At 32.8% G+C, this 24,100-nt stretch overlaps 1 protein-coding gene across 3 annotated transcripts in view; it reads left to right on the top strand.

Annotated features, from left to right (window-relative positions):
- Positions 1-24,100, top strand: part of VPS13A (vacuolar protein sorting 13 homolog A) — a 221,528-nt gene that overhangs the window by 53,359 nt on the left and 144,069 nt on the right. For all 3 annotated transcript variants that reach the window (XM_020289260.2, XM_012759772.3, XM_012759771.3), the window contains exons 18-23: positions 142-331; positions 417-531; positions 7,380-7,516; positions 9,385-9,517; positions 12,230-12,347; positions 14,772-14,910. In XM_020289260.2, coding sequence (XP_020144849.2) covers positions 142-331; positions 417-531; positions 7,380-7,516; positions 9,385-9,517; positions 12,230-12,347; positions 14,772-14,910 — 832 coding nt within the window. The remainder of the gene's footprint in view (positions 1-141; positions 332-416; positions 532-7,379; positions 7,517-9,384; positions 9,518-12,229; positions 12,348-14,771; positions 14,911-24,100) is intronic.

The raw sequence follows: 24,100 nt of genomic DNA, 5'->3' as shown, positions 1-24,100 counted from the left end.
GTTTTCTTTGATGTGAATGGACTGGATGGAGTCAGGAAATGCAAAGTGAGGTTATCATCATTTTTATTTTATTATTTTCAGTTTGAAAAATTGTTAAAATTGTTTTGATTCTTAATTTTTGTCCTGTGCTTTTTAATGCAGATTTGAAACCAAAATAGATTCATTTCATGTTACTGGCTTACCGGATAATTCAAAAAAACCCCATCTCCTTTCTTCGTTGGATGATGCTATTTCACTCTTCCAAATTACATTTGAGATAAATCCATTAGATGAAACTGCTGATCAAAGGTGTATCATAGAAGCTGAACCTTTAGAAATGATATATGATGCAGTAAGCATTTTTATATTATCAAGTTTTAGTATAATTCAGTTTGCTTTGACTTTGTGCCTCATGCAAATGATGTTTATTTCAACAGAGGACAGTGAATAGTATAATAGAATTCTTCAGACCTCCAAAAGAGGTACATCTAGCACAACTCACTTCAGTGACTTTGACAAAACTTGAGGAGTTTCGTGATAAGACAGCAACAGGTAAATGTCAATACTAATGTCAGTGACACTGTACCCTATATTAAACTTTTATTGTGGTAAAATGTACTTTAAATTTATTATATTTCTAAACTGGTTACATATTAACAGAAACTAATGTGATGCTTTTATGTTTAAAGGACGATATAATAATAATATTTTTATTATGATTAATAGTTCATACCTAGTAACCAAATTTAAGTTAATTATAAAATTTTGCTTAGGATTTTTTGACCTCTGTTTATGACAGGTACTGACCTCTCATTTTCCTTTCTTGTAAAGAGTTCCAGATTTAATATATTGGCCTCAGAAAAAAAAAGTTCCATTCTTTTTATTCTTTAGGAGTTTGTGTAAAGTCAGGTGTTAATTCTTCCTTAAATATTTGGCGGAGCTTGACAGTAAAACTATTTGTGCTTGGAGATTTCTTTATAGGAACGTTTAAGATTATAGATTCAGTTTTTTAAATAGTTGACTGTAGAAATGAGATGATCGTATGATTGTAATGCTTTGTAATTTGTTGAGACTTGTTTTCTAGCTCAATGTATGGTATCTTTTAAAAACATACCACATATGCTGAAAAGCCTTTTTCATGTTTATACATATTTCATTAGGTCACATTTTTTAATCATGTAACTCAAATCTTTTGTATCTTACTGGATTTTTTCCCCCTCCTTTGTCATCTTCTTCCAACAATTATGTAGAGAAATACATGAAAATTGCCCCATTATAGATTTTTAAAATTTCTTCTAGATCTGTCAGTTTGCTTAAAAAATAAATTTTAAGGGTGTCATTAGATAATGCAAGAATAAATTTTCCTGCTAATACTAAATATTTTATCTATATAAAGTTTACTACTTGTGTTTTCAGTAATGGCCTAATATTTTTTATAATTTTTTCTTGTAATTTTTTTTTTTTTGGTCTGATATCAGTATAGATATACAGGGATTCTTTTGGTTAGAATTTGCCTGGTATATTTTTTTCCCCATTTTTTACCATTTATATTTTCAGATGTGTCATGTCAATAACATAAAGTAGGATTTTTTAAAATCTAGATTTACAGTCTCTGTTTTTTATTTGTATCTACTATTTACATTTAGTTAATTTAGGCTTATATCTAACATTTTATTTTGTGCTTTTTAATTTGGCTTTCCTGTTTTATTTTTCTTGCCTTCCTTTGGATAAATTTTAGGATTCCTTCCTTTCCCTTCTTATATACTCTACCATTTGGAAGTTAAACATTCTCTTTCTCCTTTTACTTTAGAAATTACAACATACATTTTTGTCAAAATATAAATTTAATAAAAATTTTTACATTCTCCTAGTCATTATATGGACTGTAGTATACTTGAACTTTATTTATCATTCCCTGACTTATACTATTGTTAATTTTTTGTTTTACTTTTTAAAAAAAACTTCATTGGACTTTTTTTTTTTTTGTATAGTTACTGTTAGTTTAGAATTATCTACATATTTACTACCTTCTTTGCTCTTCATTTCTATTGCACCTCACACCTTTTGTCTGATTTTATTTTCTTTTATTGGAAGTTCATTTGTAAATTTTTTCTTGTGAGAGTCTATTAGCAAACTTTTTGTTTTGTTTTGGTCTGAAAAGTTTTTTCCCCCAGTTTTGAAAGATATTTTTATTGTATATAGAGTTAAAGGTTGACATTTATTTTCACCTCAACACTATATGAAGAGACTGTTCTGTTTTTTGGCTTCCATTACTGTTGTTGAGAATTCAGATATCAGTGTATCTATCTGCTGCTTCCTTGTAGATTCTCTTTTACATTTAGGATTCTTTTGTATTTTGTTATTTTGGTATGATTTATTCAGCTGTAGATTCGCTTTAAATATCCTGTTTGGGATTCATTGGTTTTTCTGAGTCTGAGTACTTGTATCTTTAATGGATTCCAGAAATCTCTCTGGAAAATTCTTAACCACTAACTCTTCAGATATTTTTTTCTCTTTTCTTCTTCTGGAACTCTAGCTAAATGTATTTTAGCCTTTTTTACTGTTATCTTCTATTTTCCTTAACTTTTATATCCCACTTTCCTTCCATGTTTTTTTCTCTGTGTTACCTGTTGGGGGTAATTATTTCTAATTTATTTTCTGCTATACTGAGTCCTTCTTCAACCATGTCCAATATGCTATTAAATATCTTTATTAACTTTAATTTCAGTGATTATATTTTTCACTTTAAGAATTTATTTTTGTTATATGTAAAATCTGCTTTGTCATTCTTTTTTAGTTTTGTGTTTCCTATGGCTATGTTTAAACTTGTCTTCTATTTCTTCAAATATCATAAATGTTTTATATTCTGTCTCACCAGATAATTCTCTTTCTCTATTCAGCTAGTCCATTATGTGAAGACTTTTGTGATTCTCTCTCTCCTACCTTCTCCTTTTTTTCTGGCTTGTTCTTATTCATGGTAACTCCTATCTCTTCATGCTTAATAATTTTTAATTGCAAGATGCCCGTTTTTCTTGGAAATTATTTGAAAGAATTCTCTGAAGCCTAGGCTAAATGGGCTTTCATTCAAGGAAGAATTATGTTTCTTCTGCCAGGTATCTTGGGTATGTTGGTGGCACCACTTTAAATTCATTGTTTGAGATACTCTAGATTAGAAAGTTCAAATTTACCTATTTGGGTAGAGACTTATGTATCAGTTATCTCTCTATTCATATCTCTATTCACTCTGTATATTTCTATTCATTTAGAGTCTTTCATTTCCTCCTTTCTTGCATTCTTTTTGTTATTGTTGCATTAGCCTCTGTTAATTCTCTTCTTCCTTTATATCCTGGTTTCTTTCTTGTATTATAGGTTGAGTATCCCTTATCTGAAATGCTTGGGATCTAGAAGTGTTTTAGATTTCATGGTTTTTCAGATTTGGGAATATTTGCATTATACTTACTTGTTGACCATCCCTAATCTGAAAATTAAAATTTGAAATGCTCCAGTGAGTATTCCTTTGAGTATCATGTTTGTGTGGTGCCCAAAAAGTTTTGGGTTCTAGAACATTTTGGATTTCAGATTTTCAGATTAGGGATGTTAAACCTGCTATTTTCTTAAACCTTTCTAGGATCTCAAGGTCTTTCATACCTTTTTACCTTTTGTCAATGAGGGATCAGTTTATAGACATGCATACATAGTTATCTTTTGTCTCTGGCAGGAAGACAGAAGTCATTGTTAAAACACTTCCTTTGGAGTATAGGTTTTCTAGTAGGATTATAGTGATTCATTTTCTTTCAGTGATTTATTTACTCATTCAAATATTTATCAAGAGCTTAATCTATATGTCAATGCTATGCTAGGTTTTAGGAAGCATAGCAGTGCTCAAAATAGATGTAATTCTTGCCTGTTGATGGATCTTATAATTTTATGGATAGGACAGATGTAAAACTAAGAGTAATCTGCTGAATAATTGTGAGCAATGTTGTGTGAGTCCAGTCAGGAGAGAGAAACCACATAGTAATTTGAATAATTTGAATTATTAACTGTAAAGAATGTTTGTCTTGTTACTCCAAATAGTAACTTTAAAGAATATAAAGAGAGTAGTTATAGTTATAAGGAGTACAGGACTGAGATAGCATTTCCTAGGAAGAGGTCACTTTCTTCCCTGAGGATTGAAATCCCACCCTTGTTGGAGAAGAAACCCTTATGACTCACTGAAAGGAAGAAAAGTTATTGTAGTGCCATACTGGCAGAACTTGCTGAAAATCTGCTCTCTGAGACTCCAGAGATCCATCCTCTGAGGAGATAGGGAATGATGGTCATGAGACAGTGTCTCACTGCATTCATTGTGCTATGAAACCACCCGGGGAGAGTTCTAGGGGCATCTACTGGCTGTCTGGTGCTGTTGGCCCTTGTGTACCTTATTTTGAGTAAGCCACACTATTGCAGGATATTGCTGAGTGAGCACAATGCAACCAGGAAGCAAAACTCTTTCCTTTTGTAGTGTATCTCCTGTATTCTTTATTTCCTTGAGTGCTTTTTGGCAAAGGGAAAGCGTTTAAAGAGCTCAGTTCTCCTTTCACAAAGAAGGCAAATGGGTGAGTTTGGAGCTGAATAAGGAAACAAATCTGTAACAGGCCCAAATGTTGTGAAGGAAATGAGAACAATAGTGTCAGAGATCTCTTTGAAAAATTAACATTAGGACCAGATGTATGTGTAGGATCCACCCTAAATCAAGGCAGTGGTGAATTACGAAGGGCCTAGCTTGGGAAGGAATTTGAGGAATTGGAAGTTGCAAAAAACTGAATTGGTTCTAATGCTGTGAATGAGGGGGAGAGTGGAATGATGTTAAAGAGTCATGGTCTGGATTATGCAAACCCACAAAAATCATATTAAGCAGTTAGGATTTAGTTCTAAGTGCAATGGGAAATGGAGGAGAGACACAGTATACTTAAATTCAAAATAGAATACTCATTTCCCTCTCCGTTAAAAATGACCTAGAGAAATAACTGTGTCATGGCATCAAGATAGGCTTCATTGAAAGTAAGGCTTAAAGATGCCCTTCTAGGGGTATAGGATTTAGATTTGTAGAGGCAGGAATATATGAAATAGATCATTTTGGTTGCAGATTCCTTAGAGTAGAGATGAAAACTAGGGAGATGCTTATAAACTGTGGAGAATCTTGAGTCTCAGATTGTCCTTTCTGAGTGCTTCTTGTGACTCACCCAGTTAACATACTTTAGTAAAACTGTGCCATCTATATTTGAATCCAAATCATTTGGGGGAAAAAATGAATAACTGTTTTGAGTCAGTTTTGCTCTTAAATTCTAAGTTTATTAGATTATCTTCAGAATTTTATGATGATTTATCAAATCTGTGTTCATCCTTCTATCCCACCCTACCTCCCACCCTCATTTTAAGAGATTTCACTTGAATCTGCTTCTTACAGGCTATTGGAAATGCAGAGGGTTTTTTTCTCTCTCCCTATAAGTGTCTTGCTCGTGCTGCCTGATGAAGGCCCTTGGAATCCCTTAAAGAAGACATAGTTTTGATACCAATTTCTCATATTTGAAGGAAGAGCTGTCCCAGACTATCCTAGTCCATTTGTGGTGTTCTAAATGAATATCCAAGGCTGAGTAATTATAAAGAAAAGAGGTTTATTTGGCACACAGGTCTGCAGGTTGTACAAGAAGCATGGCACTGAGCATTTGTTTCTGGCGAGAGCTTCAGGCTGCTTCTACACTGAAGGAGAACCAGTATGTGCAGAGATTACATGGCAAGAGAGAGGAAGCAAGAGAGGAGGGAGGTGCTGGGCCCTTTTAAACAACCAGCTCTTCTGGGAACTAATAGTGGGAGAACTCACTTATTGAGAGGATGGCACCAAGCCATTCCCATTAGGCCCTACCTCCAATACTGGGTATCATATTTCAACATAATATTTGGAGAGATCAGATATCCAAACTATAGCACGAACTTAGGCTATTTATTTTCTATTATATAAATATCTATTTAAAACAGAAGATATTTTTCTATTATATAACATATATTTAAGACAGAAGATATTTTAATTACTTTTAATTCTATTTTTTCTTATATATCAAGGTAGTCATCTGTTGGCACTTGATACTTGCTGAGTATCTGCTTTTAAACTGTACTTTTCCCTGTCATTGTATATACATTTTATTTGTTTAAAATTTTAACTATAAGTACCTTTAAAATTGTTGGCTTACTCTTCAGTTCGAACATGTATTTTTTAATAATAAATTCTTAACTTTAAAGGTGGAATTAAAATATACTGATCTTCCTACATTTAAGCTTTCTTAGTTTAATCCTTCATAATAGTGTATTAATATGGAGTCACAAAACATGAAATGATTTCTTTTGGGGATTTGGCTTTTGAGGGATAAGGGACTACATAGTGATGAAATATGGGTCAGGTCGGAGTAGTTCCAAATAGAAATACTGTGAACTGTTCAAATATCATTGAACTTTCTTGATCCAATTCTATTATAAAATTATAGGACTTTTCTGGTAGAAAGCTTTTTGGTTTAATCACTTCTCTTCTCAAAATTCAGTTCTTTTGTGACCTTTCCTAAGACCTATTCTGGACAAAATATTTAGTTGAACTGCACATACTATGTTTTAATTTTTATTATTTAATTATTTATATATATATTTTTGTTTTTATTTCAGTATATTATGGGGTTACAAATGTTTAGGTTACGTATCTTGCCCTCGCCCTACCCAAGTCAGAGCTTCAAGTGTGTCCATCCCCCAGACGGTGCACATCGCACTCATTATGTGCGTTTATACCCATCCCCGCCTCCCCCCTCCCATCCACCAGATACCGATGAACATACTCTTGAGTGCAACATGAAGATTTACATATTAAATAAACTATATCACTTAAATTTTTTCAACCTACTTATTCAGAATTTTATGTATCAGGTTGTTATAGTCATTTTCAATTTCTTATTATAATTCATATTTTTAAAAATCTAGCTGTCATGATAGTTCTTGTAGTTTTGGGTTTTTTGTGTGAAATAAGGTACTTTTTCAACTTTACAAATCAAAGTATCTTTCATTCACTCAATAAATAAGCGTTTTGTACCAATTAATTTGGTTTAGGTCTGTATCTTTCTCCCCAGTTTTACCCAAATTGAGTTTATGGGTTAAATTTTTTTTGCAGAATCACTCTAAATAAATATATTTAGTTTATATTTCATTAAGTGTATATACATTGAATAATATATTTTAAATTTATATTGGAAATATTTTGCTAAAGTCATATTAAAATTGATACTAATTTTAAGATTATATTATCAATTCATGTTTATTGATTGTCTGTATCTTGAATAATTTCAAAAAGTATTTATTGTGAAGATTTAAATTTTCTACAGGTCTACTATATATTATTGAAACACAGAAAGTTCTTGATCTCAAAATTAATTTGAAGGCTTCATATATTATTGTCCCTCAAGATGGAATTTTTAGTCCTACATCAAATCTACTTATTTTGGATCTTGGTCATCTAAAGGTATATACTAATAATATTTGACTCACAATATGGCATTTAGGGTGTTTCTTTGTTTAAAATGTTATTTTTTTTTTTTTAGACAATTTGATTAGGTTTATTGATTTTTTTTTTTTTTTTTTTTTAATTTATGATAGATACTAGCATTTGAGAAATCTTCCTTTCTGGTGAATGAAGTTTCATTTAATTAGGTAGTTTTCCTATATTTCTAAAAACAAAAAGACCAATTAAACTCTGTAGGTCAGGTTTGAATCTAAGAATTATATATATACAATTTAAGAGTCATACTTAAGTTTATTGCCATCTCAATTTAAATCTGTTACTTCATTAATTAAAGTATATAGTATGGGAGAGAGTTCAGGAAGCAATCAAATGTAACTTTGTTTTTCTGAAATTTTTGTATATAGAACTATACATATTGATATTTTAATATTTCTATTAAATAATTCTAAATTGAGAGATGGTCTTCTGCTTAAGTTGTTTTCATTTTCTTCTAATTATATATTTTTTTCTTTCCAAATTTTCAATAGAGAATGGTTTTTTTCTGTATTCTAGATCTGTATTATTCAATATAGTACCCACTAGCCACATGTGGTTATTTAAATTAATTAAAATTAAGTAAATAATAGCAAGATGGACATTACAATAAAAAAAGAAAAAAATTAAGTAAATAAAAAATTTATTTTCTTAGTCACAGTGGCAACACTTAAAGAGTTTAATAGTCAAAAGTGGCTAGTGACTACTATATTTGACAGGATAAATATAGAATATTTCCATCATTGTAAAGTTCTATTGGATATCACTGCTCTAAATCATTAAGTCTACGTAGAGGAATACTTATAACAATTTAAAGACCCAAGAGAGATGAATAATATTAGAATGCTTTTTCTGGATACCTAACAAATATGTGCCTTTCCTTGTTATAAACATCCTTTCTTCCTTCTTTTTTTTTAAGCTCTTGTTAATTATATAGACACCCACTGGGTATACATTTATAAAAAAATTTATATGGCTAATTATTTGTATTTGAATTTGGTTATTGTTTCAAGGGCAATGTCATATAGAAGAGCATAAAGTCAGGAGTAAGGATATCTGTCGAATTTTGTGACTTTAGGCAATTTTCTAAACCTATTGCCTAAAATTCCATTGGTTTTCTAACAGATAATTTTTTGACTATCTATTTCACATGAGCTATATAAAATAGAGGAAATAATTGTTAAAAAATATATATGTACACACACATATGTATATATATTATACATATAGGATCTTTATATATTGTTGTAGAGTGACCTCCAGGATGTGTAAGTAAAATAATCTAATGTGCATAGTATGCCAAGAAAGGATAGATACAAGTGTAACTTGCCAGGAGTCACATGAATGGCAGAGTTGGGATTAAAATTCAGCTATCATAATTTTTAATCCTGGATTCTTTTTACTTATAAATATTTATCATTATGCCATAGACCCATTTTATAATCTAAATTTGTCTCTTGATCAAATTTAGGGCAAATTTCATCAAGATAAGGGCAAATTTATAATCTAGATTATAAATTTGCCCTTAATGAGAAGGTCTCTTACCAGATTATAAGAATCTGTAAATCTATTATTCTCTATGACCTTTTTGGTTCTTCTCTTTTAATATAAGTGAATAGGAAATATAACTAAATATGTAAAAATTCACTTTATCCCTGGACTTCTTATTATATATCTTATGGATAAGGACCTTCTAATAGCCTTATAATTTATGTTCATTTGTGAGTTTATCCTCTCCTGTTAAATTTTTATATTATAGATATGAAAGGTAAAAACTTTATGCTTATACTTTGAAGTATTTTACATAGTCTTAAACTATTAAAATTCACTTCAAGGTGGCAAGTAAAACTCGTTCAGAATTACCGGATGTGAAACAAGGTGGAGCTAATCGTGAAGAAATAATGCATAGAGCTTATGATTCCTTTGATATTCAGCTTACAAGTATACAGCTGCTTTACAGCAGAGTTGGTATGTATAAAATACATTATTCGTTGATTGATTTTGCTCAAATGATTAATTAGGGTTTTAGATGTTTTGAAGACCTTTCTCCTAAATGTGTTAAAACTTTTATGTTTTTGAATTAGAAGTGATAGTAAATATTGTGTAGTGGTTCTCAACCAAGAGACTTTTGTCATTGTCTGAAGACATTTTTGATTGTCACAGGTGAGGAATGAGCTGGCATTCCTACCATCTAGTGGGTGGAGGTTAGGGATGCTACTAAACATCCTACAATGTACAGGCCAGCCCCCCCTCCCCCCTCAACAAAGACTTTTCTGGCCCAAATGTCAATAGTATTGAGGTTGAGAAATCCTGATATACCAGTGCTTTCCAACCTTTTACCAAAGTTGGCACATATTAAAAATGACATTTGTATTACACAGTTGGATAACCAGAAGAGACTCCTGAAGGCTAGAGACAGGAGCCTAAGGGCTATGACAGAACAGGCCATAGACAGCCACACACATGCTGAGGAGGGTCATTTTCCTAGGCATACCTGTATCCCATTCATTGTGGTGTACTAATCAGGAGTTTCTGATCTAGGGTGAGCTTTTTAGGTAAAGACAGAAATTTGCTTGACAAGAGCCATTAAGTAGTTAGGGAGACACCTGCCCCCCCCCCCCAACTCATTCACCTTTCTTTCCGTTTTGTCATACTGCTTCTGAATTCTTAGAATGTTAGTGAACATTCAGATAATTCAACAGAGTTGGGGGTTATTTTACAGACCTATGTATATGTATGTAGTCAAATTTTAATGATCTGAGCTAACTAATAAAAGGAGAAGCAATGAGAATCCATGGTAAATGTTATTAAAATTTGTATTGAAACATTTTAATTTTATTTCTTTAATTATATTTGCTTTTGGATAATGAACATGGTTTCTGTTTTCGTCATATTCTAGTTGTTGTGGAAGAAGCCCAGAAGTATAGTGGATGGCAAAAGTAAATTGTTTTCAGAATTCAATAAATTCTTTTTCAGGGAATAAATTACTGTATTTTGAGTATGTTTGAATGATATATTTTGTTCACAACTTTTCAAAGTCCATGAACCATACTTAATATTTAAGATTGAAATGCTTCATAAAATAATTTTGAAAAGGTTTCATTATTGTCTGAAGATTATTGAAATTCCTTGGGCTGTTTTTGATAAACACTAACTGTTCTTAAATAATTGAGTTTTTTTTTGGAGCAGGGATTTTTTTCGACATTGTGGTTACTTTATATAATTAATTGTTATAGAATGTTGTGATAAATACTGAAACACATGCTTCTAAATATCTTATTTTTTTTAATCTTTAAAATGGGAAGTGAAGGAAATATTTCATTTATCTCAACACTGGTAGAATTTGAAAAATTATTATAATGTTGAATGTACTGCCTATTTCCAAGAGTCTGTTGTTTCCTTGATTTGGTTTTCCTTAAGTGGAATTTTATTTGACTCATAGAATTATTAGAGTCAAATGAGGTAGTATGTATAAAAATGCATTATATTATATTCAGATCCCATTAATCTTATAATTTTTAAAGTTATTTTTTTCTGATTGTAAATACACCTATTTAGAAAATCTGGACAATTCAGAAAAATAAAATAGGTCATACTTTATCTTCCCAGAAGGGAACAGTATTGATATTTTGGTACATATCCTTTTAGTGTTTTTTTCAATGTATGTGCCTGTGAGTATATGGGATGTGCTTATGTGGTACTTATGTGTGGAAGTAATTGTGAATGCATTTTAACATGATTTATATAGTTTTATACCCAAATTTGTTTTTTTCATTTAACCAGTAACATTTTAGCCACATGAATTCATGATTTTTGTTGTCTTTTATATTCAAGGTTATGCTGTCAGTTAGTTAATCATTCCCTTATTGAACATTTAGGCTTGTAACACTGCAGTGAATGTTGCGAGAGGGTCACATGTTAGTAAATCTTGATGTGAATTTTAGTTTTATCACTAGCATATTGACTATAAGAAAATCAGAAATTCTTTAAAGTCTTGTTTTTTTATTTCAATTAAAAATACTTTTTTTCTTTTTAGAGAGAGGATCTCCCTCTGTGGCTGAGGCTGGAGTGCAGTTGTACAATGATAGCTTATTATGGCCTTAAACTCCTGGCTCAAGTAGTCTTCCTTCCTCAGCCTCCTAAGTAGCTAGGTCTACAGGCATGCACCACCACACCGGCTAATTTTTTAAAACATTTTTTGTAGAGACAGGGATCTCAAAGTCCTGGCCTCAAGTGATCCTCTCGCCTTGGCCTCCCAAAATGCTAGGATTACAGGCATGAGCCATCATGCCCAGCTTGAGTCTTAGTTTTCTAAAGTGGAATTTTTATATATCATTTTGAGAATTAAAATTTAAACATTGCCTGGAATAGTGTCATTCGTAAATCTTGAATAAATGGTAGCTTTTATTAGTTACTATAAAGGAACCTCACTGTGTTCTACCTTTTCCTTCATTGCCTTATAGCCATATTGTTTTTGTGGTAATGTATCTGGTTTGTGTAAGGATTGGCAGTGTATGCACAGATTTGATTACAGGGCGATTGTGTGTACCTGGGAATGTAACATTAAGATTATCTACATATGGGAAGATTTCCCTATACCGTACAGTATGTGACTATGAAATATTGATAGTAATTTTAGGTTTTGTGTGCTATTCAACATGAAATATTTTCTGTAATTAGGTGATAATTGGAAAGAAGCACGAAAACTCAATGTATCTACACAACATATTTTGGTACCCATGCACTTCAATGTGGAATTCTCTAAGGCTATGGTTTTCATGGACTTAAGGATGCCCAAGTATGTATTGTCCGTTCCATGGGATTGTGGATTTTCTCAGTAATTCTGTAGTGAAGGAAATATGATATTTAATTGACTCTTCTTTGTGTGTATGATAAAATGTACACAACATGAAATTTAGCATTTTAACTATTTTTAAGTGTATAGTTCAGTAGCATTAAGCACATTTACACTATTGTGCAACCATCACCACTATCCATCTCCAAAACTTCTTAATCTTCCAAATTGCAACTCTGTATCCATTAAACAGTAACGCCCCATTCTGTCCTGCCCTCAGCTTCTGGCAACCACCATTCAATCTTCTGTCTCTATGAATTTGACTATTTTAGACACTTCATGTAAGTAGAATAATACAGTATTTGTCCTTTTGTTTCTAGGTTACTACTTCACTTAGCATGGCATTTTCAAGGTTCATCCATGTTGTAGCGTATGTCAGAATCTCATTCATTATTAAGGCTGGTTAATATTCGTTGTATGTATATACTATGTTTTATTTATCCATTCTTCTATCGCTGGACATTTGTGTTGTTTATACTGTTTGGTTGTTCTAATGATGCTGCTGTGCTATTCAAATCCTTGATGTCAAGTTTTTGGGTATATACTTGAAGTAGAATTGCTGGATCAAATTGTAATTCAGTGTTTAAGTTTTGGGAGAACACTGCTGTTTTTCATAGCACCTGCCACATTTTACATTCCTATCAGCAGTGCAATGGATTTTAATTTCTCTACTTTTTCTCCAGCATTTGATGTTTTCTGTTTTTATTTTAATAGTCATTTTAGTAGATGTGAAGTGGTATCTCACTATGGTTTTGATTTGCATTTCTCTAATGCTTACTTATACTGAACATCTGCTCATGTGCTTATTTGTCACTTAAATATTTCTTTAGAGAGATTTGTACTCAAGGGCTTTGCCATCTTTTAATCTGGTTTATTTTTCTTGTTGAGTTGTAGGAGTTCTTTATATACTTTGGATATTAACCTATTATCTGTAAGTTACATAATTTGCAAATATTCTCTCACTGTTAGTGCCTTATCACTGTTGATAGTGTCCTTTGATGCATAAAAGTTTTTAATTTGATCAAATCCAATTTATCTTTGTTGCCTGTGCTTTTGGTGTTGTATGTAAGATAGTATTAGAAATCCAGTGTCATGAAGCTTTTCTCTTATATTTACCTCAAAGAGTTTTATAGTTTTTAGCTCTTTTGTTTAGGTCTTCGATCCATTTTGAGTTAATTTTTGTATATGGTATAAGATAAGGATACAACTTCATTTTTTTGCATACAGATGTCTAGTTTTCCCAGTACCATTTGTTGAAAAGACTGTACTTTCCCTATTGAATGGCCTTGGTACACTTGTTGAAAATTATCTGTCCATATATGCAAGAGTTTATTTCTGGGATTTCTGTTCTCTTCCATTAACCTCGATGTCTGCCTTTATTCTAGTACTGTTTAGTATTACTGTAGCTTTGTAATACGTTTTGAAATCAGGAAGTGTGAGTTATCCAACTTTGTACTTTTTCAAGATTGTTTGGGCTATTTGGGATCCTTCGATATTTGAAATAAATCTTAGGACAGATTTTTCTATTTTTGCAAAAAACATTATTGGCATTTTGATACAGATTGCATTGAATTTGTACATCACTTTAAATATTAATAATATTGACATCTTAATAATATGTGTCCAGTCCATGAACATGGGATGTCTTTCCATTTATTTGTGTCTTCTTTAATTTTAGCCATGTTTTCTAGTTCTCAGTATATAAGTCTTTTGCCTCCTTGGTTAAGTTTATTCTTTTTGATGCCATTGTAAATGGAATTGTTTTCTTAATTTCTTTTTTGGATTGTTTATTGTTCATGTATGGGAACTTAGCTGATTTTTATATCCTGCAACTTTGTGAATTTGTTTATTGTAACAGGTTTCAGTTTTTTACATATAAGATTATGTCATCTGTGTACAGAGGTAATTGTACTTCTTCCTTTCTGATTTGGGTGCTGCCCTTTTCTCTTTCTTGACTGATAGTCTAGCTAGAATTTTTCAATACTTTGTTGAATAGAAGTGCTTTAGGTGGACATCTTTGTTTTGATCCTGAGCACAGAAAAGCTTTCAGTGTTTCACTGTTGAGTATGATGTTAGCTATGGGTTTTTCATGAACACTTAATAAATACTAATTTCAACTGTACTTGGCAAATAGTAGAGGGAAAAATAAACGAAATAATATTTGAAAATAAGCCTCTGAAAAACGAGATGAGACGAGCACATCTAATGAGACTGGTTAATAAGATAAGATGAAAATTGGAGCAGAGATTTTTAGTGCATTAAATCACATTTAATTTAGATAATTTGAGGGGAAGTCTTCTTTAAAAATTAGTGCATTTAAATCAGAATGAAAATTCTTCTGTGTTGATTCCTGTCTTTTTAAAACAGATTCAAGATTTTTGGAAAGTTACCTCTTATGTCTTTACGGATCTCAGATAAAAAACTACAAGGCATTATGGAATTGGTTGAAAGCATCCCAAAACCTGAACCTGTAACTGAAGTATCTGCCCCTGTCAAACCATCGCAGGTAATTGTTATTTTCAAAATTAATATAAGTGTGAATTAAAAAAGAAAGTCAAGCAGTATTTGAAACAACCACAGGAGTACTATTAATAGATAAAACAATTTGCAATTCATTTTGAAGGGGCCTTTTAAAAATTATATTTTAAAAGAGAAATTGATGAAATGGTAAAAAGTACAAATAGTTTGAAAAGATATAAAATGATAAATCTACCTTTCCTCATTTCTGCAGCTTCTAGTCCCTCTCCCAAATAATAACCATTAACTACTGCTTATCTAGTTTTTCAGAAAAATGTTTATGGGATATATACACATGTGTATGTGTGTGTACATACATGTACATATATTCTTATGTTCTTAATATTTAAATGTGATAGATCATCATACTTAATCTGATTCTGTAATTCTGTAATGCACCATTATTAACATGTATGTTATATACTTTGGAAATATTTTCAGGTAGCACATACAGATCTACTTTAGGTTTTTCATGGTGATATAGTATTGAATTGTGTGGATATACCATCTTTGCCTAAATATATTCCCTTTTGATGTACATCTGTATTGTTATTAGCATTTACAGTTATGAAAAATACTGCTTCGGACTGCCTTATAAATATATTTGGTTTTACTTTTATCCCTACTGTAAATTCCTGGAAGTAGAATTATTGAGAAAAGAGTATGTGAATTTTAAATTTTGATATATTTTGCCAAATTTCCTTTCTAAATTGTATATTAACTATGGTTCACTAAAAGTAAATGAATGTCTTTTTCTTTGCTCTCATGATTAATTAGCAAATGTTAAGATTTTATTCTAAGTGAAAAAAATCTTATTTTCTGATTTTGATTTCTTTATAAGATAGAACATATTTTCTGCCTATCTGAATTTCTGTTTTTGGAAACTGCGGTTCATATGTCTTTTCTCTATTGGGTTATGGTTTTCCAATTAAAGAAATAATCTGTTTAGAATTACTTTCTCCATTTTGTTGTTTGATTTTTATCTTGTATATGCATTTATTTTTGCAATGCAAAGTCTTTCTACTTTTTACATAGTCAAAGTTATTAGTTTTTTTCTTCATGATCTTTGGACTTTGTATTATGTTGATTTTGTCTTTCCAAGAGAATTTTAGAAAGAAAATTACATATTCATAGTGTTCTCTGGTGATTTTCTGAGTTCTTTATTCATGTTTAAGTGTTTTTCTTTTGAAATAATTTCAGACTTAAAAAATTGCAAAAATAGCATAAAGAATATTTTTCCCCAATTCATTTTAGAGTAAGTTGCTGACGTAATGTTCCATTACTCTTGAATACATTAGTATTTTGCATTATTTTTCCCTAATCTGTTCTGGAGCTTTTTGTTTTCTTAGCTGCCTTTTGGAAAGCATAAGTTATAAATTTTGATGCTATTAACTATTTTCTTTATGGATGAAGCTTTATTATCATATCTCAGCTTTATTATATCTCTGAAATCTTTGCCTAATATAGAGTTGGAAGATTTTCTATTATATTTTTATTCCAAAAATTTTACAGACTGAGGTTTTCTTGCTAGGTCTGTGATCCATTTTGTGTTAATTTTTCTGTATGGTTTATGTGTGGGTTCTCTTTTTATTTTTACCTTTGCATTTGGATTTATTTCAGTTTTATTTGTTAAAAAGACTATTCCTTTATTGCTGAGTTGGCTACTATATATGCTTAGGCCTGTTTTTGACTCTCTTCTTTTCCATTGATATCTGTGTCTATCCTTTCCATCTGTTTCTGTCCTTTTTTTGAGACCACGCTGTCTTAATTGTACTATAGCTTCATGGTAAGTGTTGAAATCAATAAAGGTTAGTCCTCTAACTTTTTTGTATTTTCCTGTTTTCGACTGGTTTCATTGCCTTCACGTACAACTTTTAAAATCAACTTGTCAATTTTTTTTTCCCTTCCCATCCCATAAGGAGCTAATCAACTTGTCAATGTCTACAAAAATTCCTGCTGGGATTTTGATAGGGATTGTATTACATTCCCATCAACAGTGTAAAAGTATTCCCTTTTCACTGCACCCATGCTAACATCTATTACTGTTCTATGACTTTTTAATAATGGCTATTCTGATAGGGGTCAGGTGATATCTCATTGTGATTTTAATTTGTATTTTACCTGGATGATTAGTGATGTTGAGCATTTTTTTGTATATTTGTTGTCCGTTTGTATATTTTCTTTTGAAAACTGTTCATGTTTTTTGCCTGCTTTTTAATGGAGTTACTTATTTTTTTCTTGCCAATTTGTGTTCTCCATAGATCTTAAATATTAGTCTTTTGTCAGTTGTATAGTTTGCTAATATTTTGTTCCATTCTTTAAGCTGTGTATTTACTCTGTTGATTATTTCCTTTGCTGTGCAGAAATTGTTGAGTTTAATTAAGTTCCATTTATTTATTTTTGTTGTTGCTGTATTTCTTTTGGGGTCTTAGTCATACAAAGAATTTATGACTGGCCATTGTCCAGAAGAGTTTGTCCTACATTTTCTTCTAGAAATTTTATAGTTTCAGGTCTAACATTTAATTCTTTAATCCATCTTGAGTTAATTTTTGTATATGGTAAGAGATAGGGGATCCAGGTTCACTCTTGTGTATGTGACTCCAATTTTCCTAGCACTATTTATTAAGTAGGGTGTCTTTTCCCCAGTGTAAGTTTTTTTTCTTATTTTTTTATTTTAGTGAATTATGGGAGTATAAGTGTTAAGGTTACTTATATTGCCCATGCCTCCCTCCCCCCTTGAGTAAGAACTTCAAGCATGTCCATCCCCCAAATGTTGCACATCTTACTCATTGTGGTTATACACACACACACACACACCCACACACACCCCCAATAAATGTTACTCCTATGTGTCCACTTAGGGGTTGATCCGTTAATACCAATTTGCTGGTGAGTACATGTGGTGCTTGTTTTTCCATTCTTGAGATACTTCACTTAGTAGAATGGGTTCCAGCTGTATCCAGGAATATATAAGCGGTGCTATATCACCATGGTTTCTTAAAGCTGAGTAGTATTCCATGGTATACATATACCACATTTTATTAATACACTCATGAATTGATGGGCACTTAGGTTGTTTCCATAGCTTTGCAATTGTGAATTGTGCTGCTATAAACATTCAAGTGCAGGTATCTTTTTCATAAAGTGACTTTTGTTCTTTTGGGTAGATGCCGAGTAGTGGAATTGCTGGATCAAATGGTACATGTACTTGTATCGCTTTGAGATATCTTCATATTGCTTTTCACAGAGGTTGAACTAGTTTGCAGCCCCACCAGCAGTGTAGAGACTGTTCCTCTCTCTCCGCATCCATGCCAGCATTTGTTGTTTGGGGACTTTTTGATAAAGGCCATTCTCACTGGAGTTAAGTGATATCTCATTGTGGTTTTGATTTGCATTTCCCTGATGATTAGAGATGTTGAACATTTTTTCAAATGTTTGTTGGCCATTATTCTGTCTTCTTTTGAGAAGTTTCTGTTCATGTCCTTTGCCCATTTTTTGATAGGGTTGTTTGATTTTTTTTCTGGCTGATTTTCCTGAGTTCTAAATAGTTTCTAGTGGTCAGCCCTTTATTGGACGTGTAGCTTGCAAAAATTTTCTCCCATTCTGTGGGTTGTCTGTTTGCTCTCTTGACGGTTTCTTTGGCTGTACAGAAGTTTTTTAATTTCATTAGGTCCCATTTGTTTATTTTTGTTGTTGTTGTGATTGCCTTTGGGATCTTCTTCATAAATTCTTTGCCTAGGCCAATGTCTAGAAGAGTATTTCCAACACTTTCCTCTAGAATTCTAATAGTTTCACACCTAAGGTTCAAGTCTGTTACCCAGCGTGAGTTGATTTTTGTGAGAGGTGAAAGGTGTGGGTCTTGTTTCAGTCTTCTACATGTGGCTATCCAGTTTTCCCAGCACCATTTATTGAATAAGGATTCTTTTCCCCAGTGTATGTTTTTGTCTGCTTTGTCAAAGATTAGATGGCTATATGAGGATGGTTTTATATCTGGGTTCTCTGTTCTTTTCCACTGGTGAATGTCCCTGTTCTTGTGCCAGTAAAACGCTATTTTAATGACTATAGCCTTGTAGTATAGTTTGAAGTCTGGTAAATTGAGACCTTCTATTTTGTTTTTATTGCCTAGGATTGATTTTGCTATACGGGGTCTTCTCTGGTTCTATATGAAGCGTAAAATTATTTTTTCTGTATCTGTGAAAAATGATGATGGTATTTTGATAGGGATTGCATTGACAGTGTAAGTTTTTGTATGCTTTGTTAAAAATCAGTTGGTTGTAGGTATATGGTTTTATTTCTGGTTCTCTATTCTGTTCCATTGATCTATATATTTGCTTTTATTCCAGTTACATGTTGTTTTGGTTACTATAGCCATGTAGTACAATTTGAAGTCAGGTAATATGATACCTCCAGAGTTCGTTTGCTTAGGATTGCTTTGGCTATTCAGCCTCTGATTCCATATGAAATCTAGGATTGTTTTCTAATTCTGTGAAAAAATGATGTTGCTATTTTGATGAGAATTGCATTGAGTCTATAAATTACTTTGGGTAGTATGGACATTTTAACAATATTGATCTTCTAGTCAATGAGCATGGGATGCTTTTCCATTAGTTTGTGTCATCTGTTATTTTTTTCATCAATGTTTTGTAGTTCTCTTTGTAGAGATCTTTCACCTCCTCTACAGGTATATAGGTTAGGTATATTGCTAGGTATTTTATTTTCTTTGCAGCTATTGTAAATAGCATTGAGTTCTTGATTTGACTCTCAGCTTGACTGTTATTAGTATATAGAAATGCTACTGATTTTTGTACATTAATTTTGTAACCTGAGACTTTACTGAATTTATCAGTTTTAGGAGTCTTTAGAGTCTTCTAGATATAATATTATGTCATTAGCATACAGGGATAGTTTGTCCTCCTCTTCTCAGGTTTGGATGCCCTTTATTTCTCTTTCTTACCTGATTACTCCGGCTAGGACTTCCAGTACTATGCTGCATAGAAAGGTGGCAGTGGGCATCCTTGTTTTGTTCCAGTTTTTAGGAGGAATGCTTTCTACTTTTCCCCCAATAAGTGTGAAGTTGGCTATGGGTTCGTCATATGTGATTTTCATTATTTTGAGGTATTTTTCTTCTAGGCCTAGTTTTTTAAGGTTTTTTTTTTTTTATCATTAAAGGTTGCTGGATATTATCAGATGCTTTTTCTGGCATCTATAGAGATGGTTGTATGGTTTTTGTTTTTAATTCTGTTTATATGGTGGATCCCATTTATTGATTTGCATATGGTGAACCATCCTTGCATTCCTAGGGTAAAACTTGATCATGTTGAATCATCTTTTTGATATACTTTTGGATCCGATTTGCTAGTATTTTGTTGAGCATTTTTGCATCTGTGTTCATGAGAGACATAGGTCTGTAGTTTTTGTTTTTTGTTGTGTCCTTTCCTGGCTTTCATATAAGCTTGATACTGGCTTCATTGAATGAATTAGGGAGGATTCCCTCCTTCTTGATGGTATGGAACAATTTCAGTAGGATAGGTGCCAGTTCTTTGTAGATCTGGTAGAATTAGCTGTGAATCTGTCTGGTCCTAGGCTTTTTTTGTTGGGAGATTTTTTTATTACGGTTCCAGTCTCACTACTCATTATTGGTCATTTAAGGATTTCTGATTCTTTCTGATGCAAGCTTGAGAGGTTGTGTTTTTCAAAAATTTATCCATTTCATTTAGATTTTCTAGTTTGTGTGTATAGAGGTTTTCATAGTAGTCTCAGATAATCTTTTGTATTTTTGTGGTATCACTTGTAATGTCTCTTTTTATCTTTTTTTATTTTATTTTTATTTTTGATTGAGCTTATCTGAAATCTTCTCTCTTCTGTTCTTGGATAATCTAGCTAGTGGTCTACTGATTTTGTTTATCTTTGCAAAAAAACAAGTTTTTGTTTTGTCAGTCGTTTGTGTTTTTGGTTTCGATTTCACTGAATTCTGTTCTTATCTTTGTTCTTTTCTTTTGCTAGGTTTGGGTTTGGTTTGTTCTTTTTCTAATTCCTTGAGTTGTGATATTAGGTTGTTAATTTGTTATCTTTCTGTCTTTTTGATGTATGCATTTATTGCTGTGAACCTTATCTCTGAGCACTGCTTTTACTGTATCCCAGAATTTTTGGTAGCTTGTGTCATCATTGTCACTGAATTTGAAAAATGTTTTGATTTCTGTCTTGATTCTGTCTTGATTTTGTCATTGACCCAAGGATTGTTCAGCATTTTCATGTATTTGTGTATTTATGTGAGTTCTTGGAATTGGTTTCTAGTTTTCTTTCCAATGTGGTCTGAAAAGATACATGGTGGAATTTCAATTTTTTAAAATACTGGGTGAGACTTGAGACTTATTATGTGACCTAACACATGATCTATCTTGGAAAATGTTCAATATACTGATGAGGGTCATGTATATTCTGTAGTTTTTGCTTAGAATGTTGTATAAATGTCTGTTAGGTCCATTTGTTTTAGAGACTCATTTAATTCCATTGTTTATTTTTGATTTTCTGCTTGAGTGATCTGTCTAGTTCCATCAGTATAGTGTTGCCATCCCCATCTATTACTGTGTTGCTGTTTCTTTTCTTAGGTATAGTAATATTTGTTTTATGAGTCTGGGAGCTCCTGTATTGGGTGCCTGTATAAATAGGATTGTTATATCTTCTTGTTGAATCAATCTCTTTATCATTATATTATGACCATCTTTGTATTTTGTTAACTGTTTTTGATTTAAAGTCTATTTTATCTAAGAATAGCTAGTCCCAGTCACTTTTGGTTTCCATTTGTGTGTAGTATTTTTTCCGCTCCTTTGCCTTGAGGTTTTAGCATCTTTATGAGTCAAATGGGTTTCTTGGAGACTACATATATTTGGGTTGTGGGGTTTTTTAAATCTTTTTGCCAATCTATATCTTTTCTGTTGGGCATTTAGACCATTTACAGTTAATTTCCATATTTATATGTGAGCTACTGTTCCAGTTACGTTGATTTTTACCTAGTTGCTCTATTTTCTGCCTTGTGTTACGGGTTTTATAAGAGCTGTGAGTTGTTAACTTTCCATGGGTGTCAATTTTTCTGTTTTATATATGGAACACTTTTAAGCATTTCTTGTAGGGCAGGTCTAGTGGTGACAAATTCTCTAGTGTTTGCTTGTTTGGAAAAGACTTCATTTCTCCTTCATTTATGAAATTTAGTTTTGCATGATATAGACTTCTTGACTTATGGTTATTCTGTTTAAGGAGACTGTGACAGGACTCCTGATCTCTTCTGGCTTGTAAGGTTTCTGTTGAGAAGTCTGCCATTAGTCTGGTGGATTTTTCTTTTGTAAGTTACTTGATGTTTTTACCTCATGGCTCATAGGAGTTCCTCCTTCATGTTTACTTTGGCCAGTCTAATGATTCTGTGCCTTTGTGATGTCCTTTTTTCAATGAATCTCCCAGGTGTTTGTTGAACTTTTTGTATCTGGATGTCTAAATCTCTGGTAAGACCAGGGAAGTTTTCTTCAATCATCCCCTCAAATTGGTTTTCTAGTCCATTTGCTTTTTTTTTCTTCTCCCTGAGGGATATCTGTGATTCTTATATTTGGGTGATTCACATAATCCCATATTTATCAGAGACTTTGTTCCTCTGGATTCTTCTGTATTTTTGACTGACTGGTTAATTTGAAAGAGTTATCTTAAAGCTTTGACATTCTAGTCTATTGTGTTTTATATTTCCCTATATGAATTTTTCATTTCCAGAAGTTTTTGGTTTTTTTTAAACAAATCTCTTTAGTAAATCTTTAGTTCATTTCATGAATTATTTTTCTGGTTTCTTTGAGTTGGTTTTCCATTTTTTCTTGGATATCATTGAGCTTCCTTAAAATCCATATTTGAAATTCTGTATCTGTCATTTCAGTATTTTCATTTTGGTTAGGATCGATTACTCGAGAGCTGACATGATCCTATGCATTTCCTGTCACTCTGATTTTTCATGCTTCCAGAGTTCTTGCACTGATTCCTTCTCAGTTTAAGAACTGACCACACTTGCTTGAGTACTCCATGGGCAGCTTGGGACCAGCATACCTCTCCTCATCACAGTCAGTGATTGAACTTGGGGATCAGAGGACAGTCCTGTAGGCCAAATCCTGTACCCCTAGGACTCAGTCACATCGTTCAGGGGCATGGAGGAGAGATTTGTAAAGTGCTTGTTCAAAAAGAGCAGCTTTCATTTCTAATTTTTGTATTTCCTTTTATTTAGATGGGGCTTCCCCCCCCCCCCTTTTTCCCCTCCCTCTTAAGGCTACGTCCATAGCATATGTTGGGTAAGGAACTTTGACTTTGCTTCTGCATACTTTGAGAGTGACCAAGGTTCTTAGTGATTACTTTGCTTATACCTAGCCTTAGTGTGGTGGTCTTCTCAATTGCTAGTTATTTGTAGGCTGTAGCAGTGGTATACTATGTGCATGAGTAGATTCCTTGCCTCTTTTCAATAAGCAGAGATGAAGGTCTTGAAATCTTTTCTTTTTCCCCTGCCCCTCTGGACTTATTAACAGTTTGAATTATACTGGGATGTCCAGTTTAATCTTTAGGTCAATAACTGGTACTTGTGGGTAAGAGTCAGCCAAACCCTGTATGATTGAATCAGTAAATGCTGTAATGGGCTGTGCAAGTTAATTTTCCTGAAGAGAGTCAGCTGCAGTGGTATTTTGGGGACCTGTGTCTGGCCCTAGTCAGTCAGAAGTGCGGAGTTGTCCCAGACAATGGGCATGGCCCTTAAGCTCCCAGGGAACCCCTTATTGTGCTCTATCACGGCAGAGGTGGATGGGGTCAGTGAGACTGGTTGGGACTTCATCTGGGCATCCCACATTCATGCTCCATAAAGGCAGATGCAAGCTCTGTCTCAGCAGGGGTTGAGGTTTGGCTCCTGGGCCACTAGAGAAAGCCACCAGGGAGGGGCTGACATGGCCTTGCCAAGAAAAAAGTCTGTTCACAGGGGAGGGGCAGTCTGGAATTCACAGTCCAGGAGGTAGGAGTAGGATTCACTCTTCTGCCTCACCAATGTCCTTTTGGTGTCTGGTTACAAGCAGCAGCCCAAACCAGCTGAGCTCACCAGCATTTATGCTGCAGGCTGTGAGCTTCCCTGACCAGGACCCCATCTTCAATGCACAGTGCAGTTTTCCTGT

This window comes from Microcebus murinus, chromosome 12, assembly GCF_040939455.1.
Source record: "Microcebus murinus isolate Inina chromosome 12, M.murinus_Inina_mat1.0, whole genome shotgun sequence".
Lineage (NCBI taxonomy): Eukaryota > Metazoa > Chordata > Mammalia > Primates > Cheirogaleidae > Microcebus > Microcebus murinus.
This window is presented reverse-complemented; position numbering and strand designations above follow the sequence as displayed.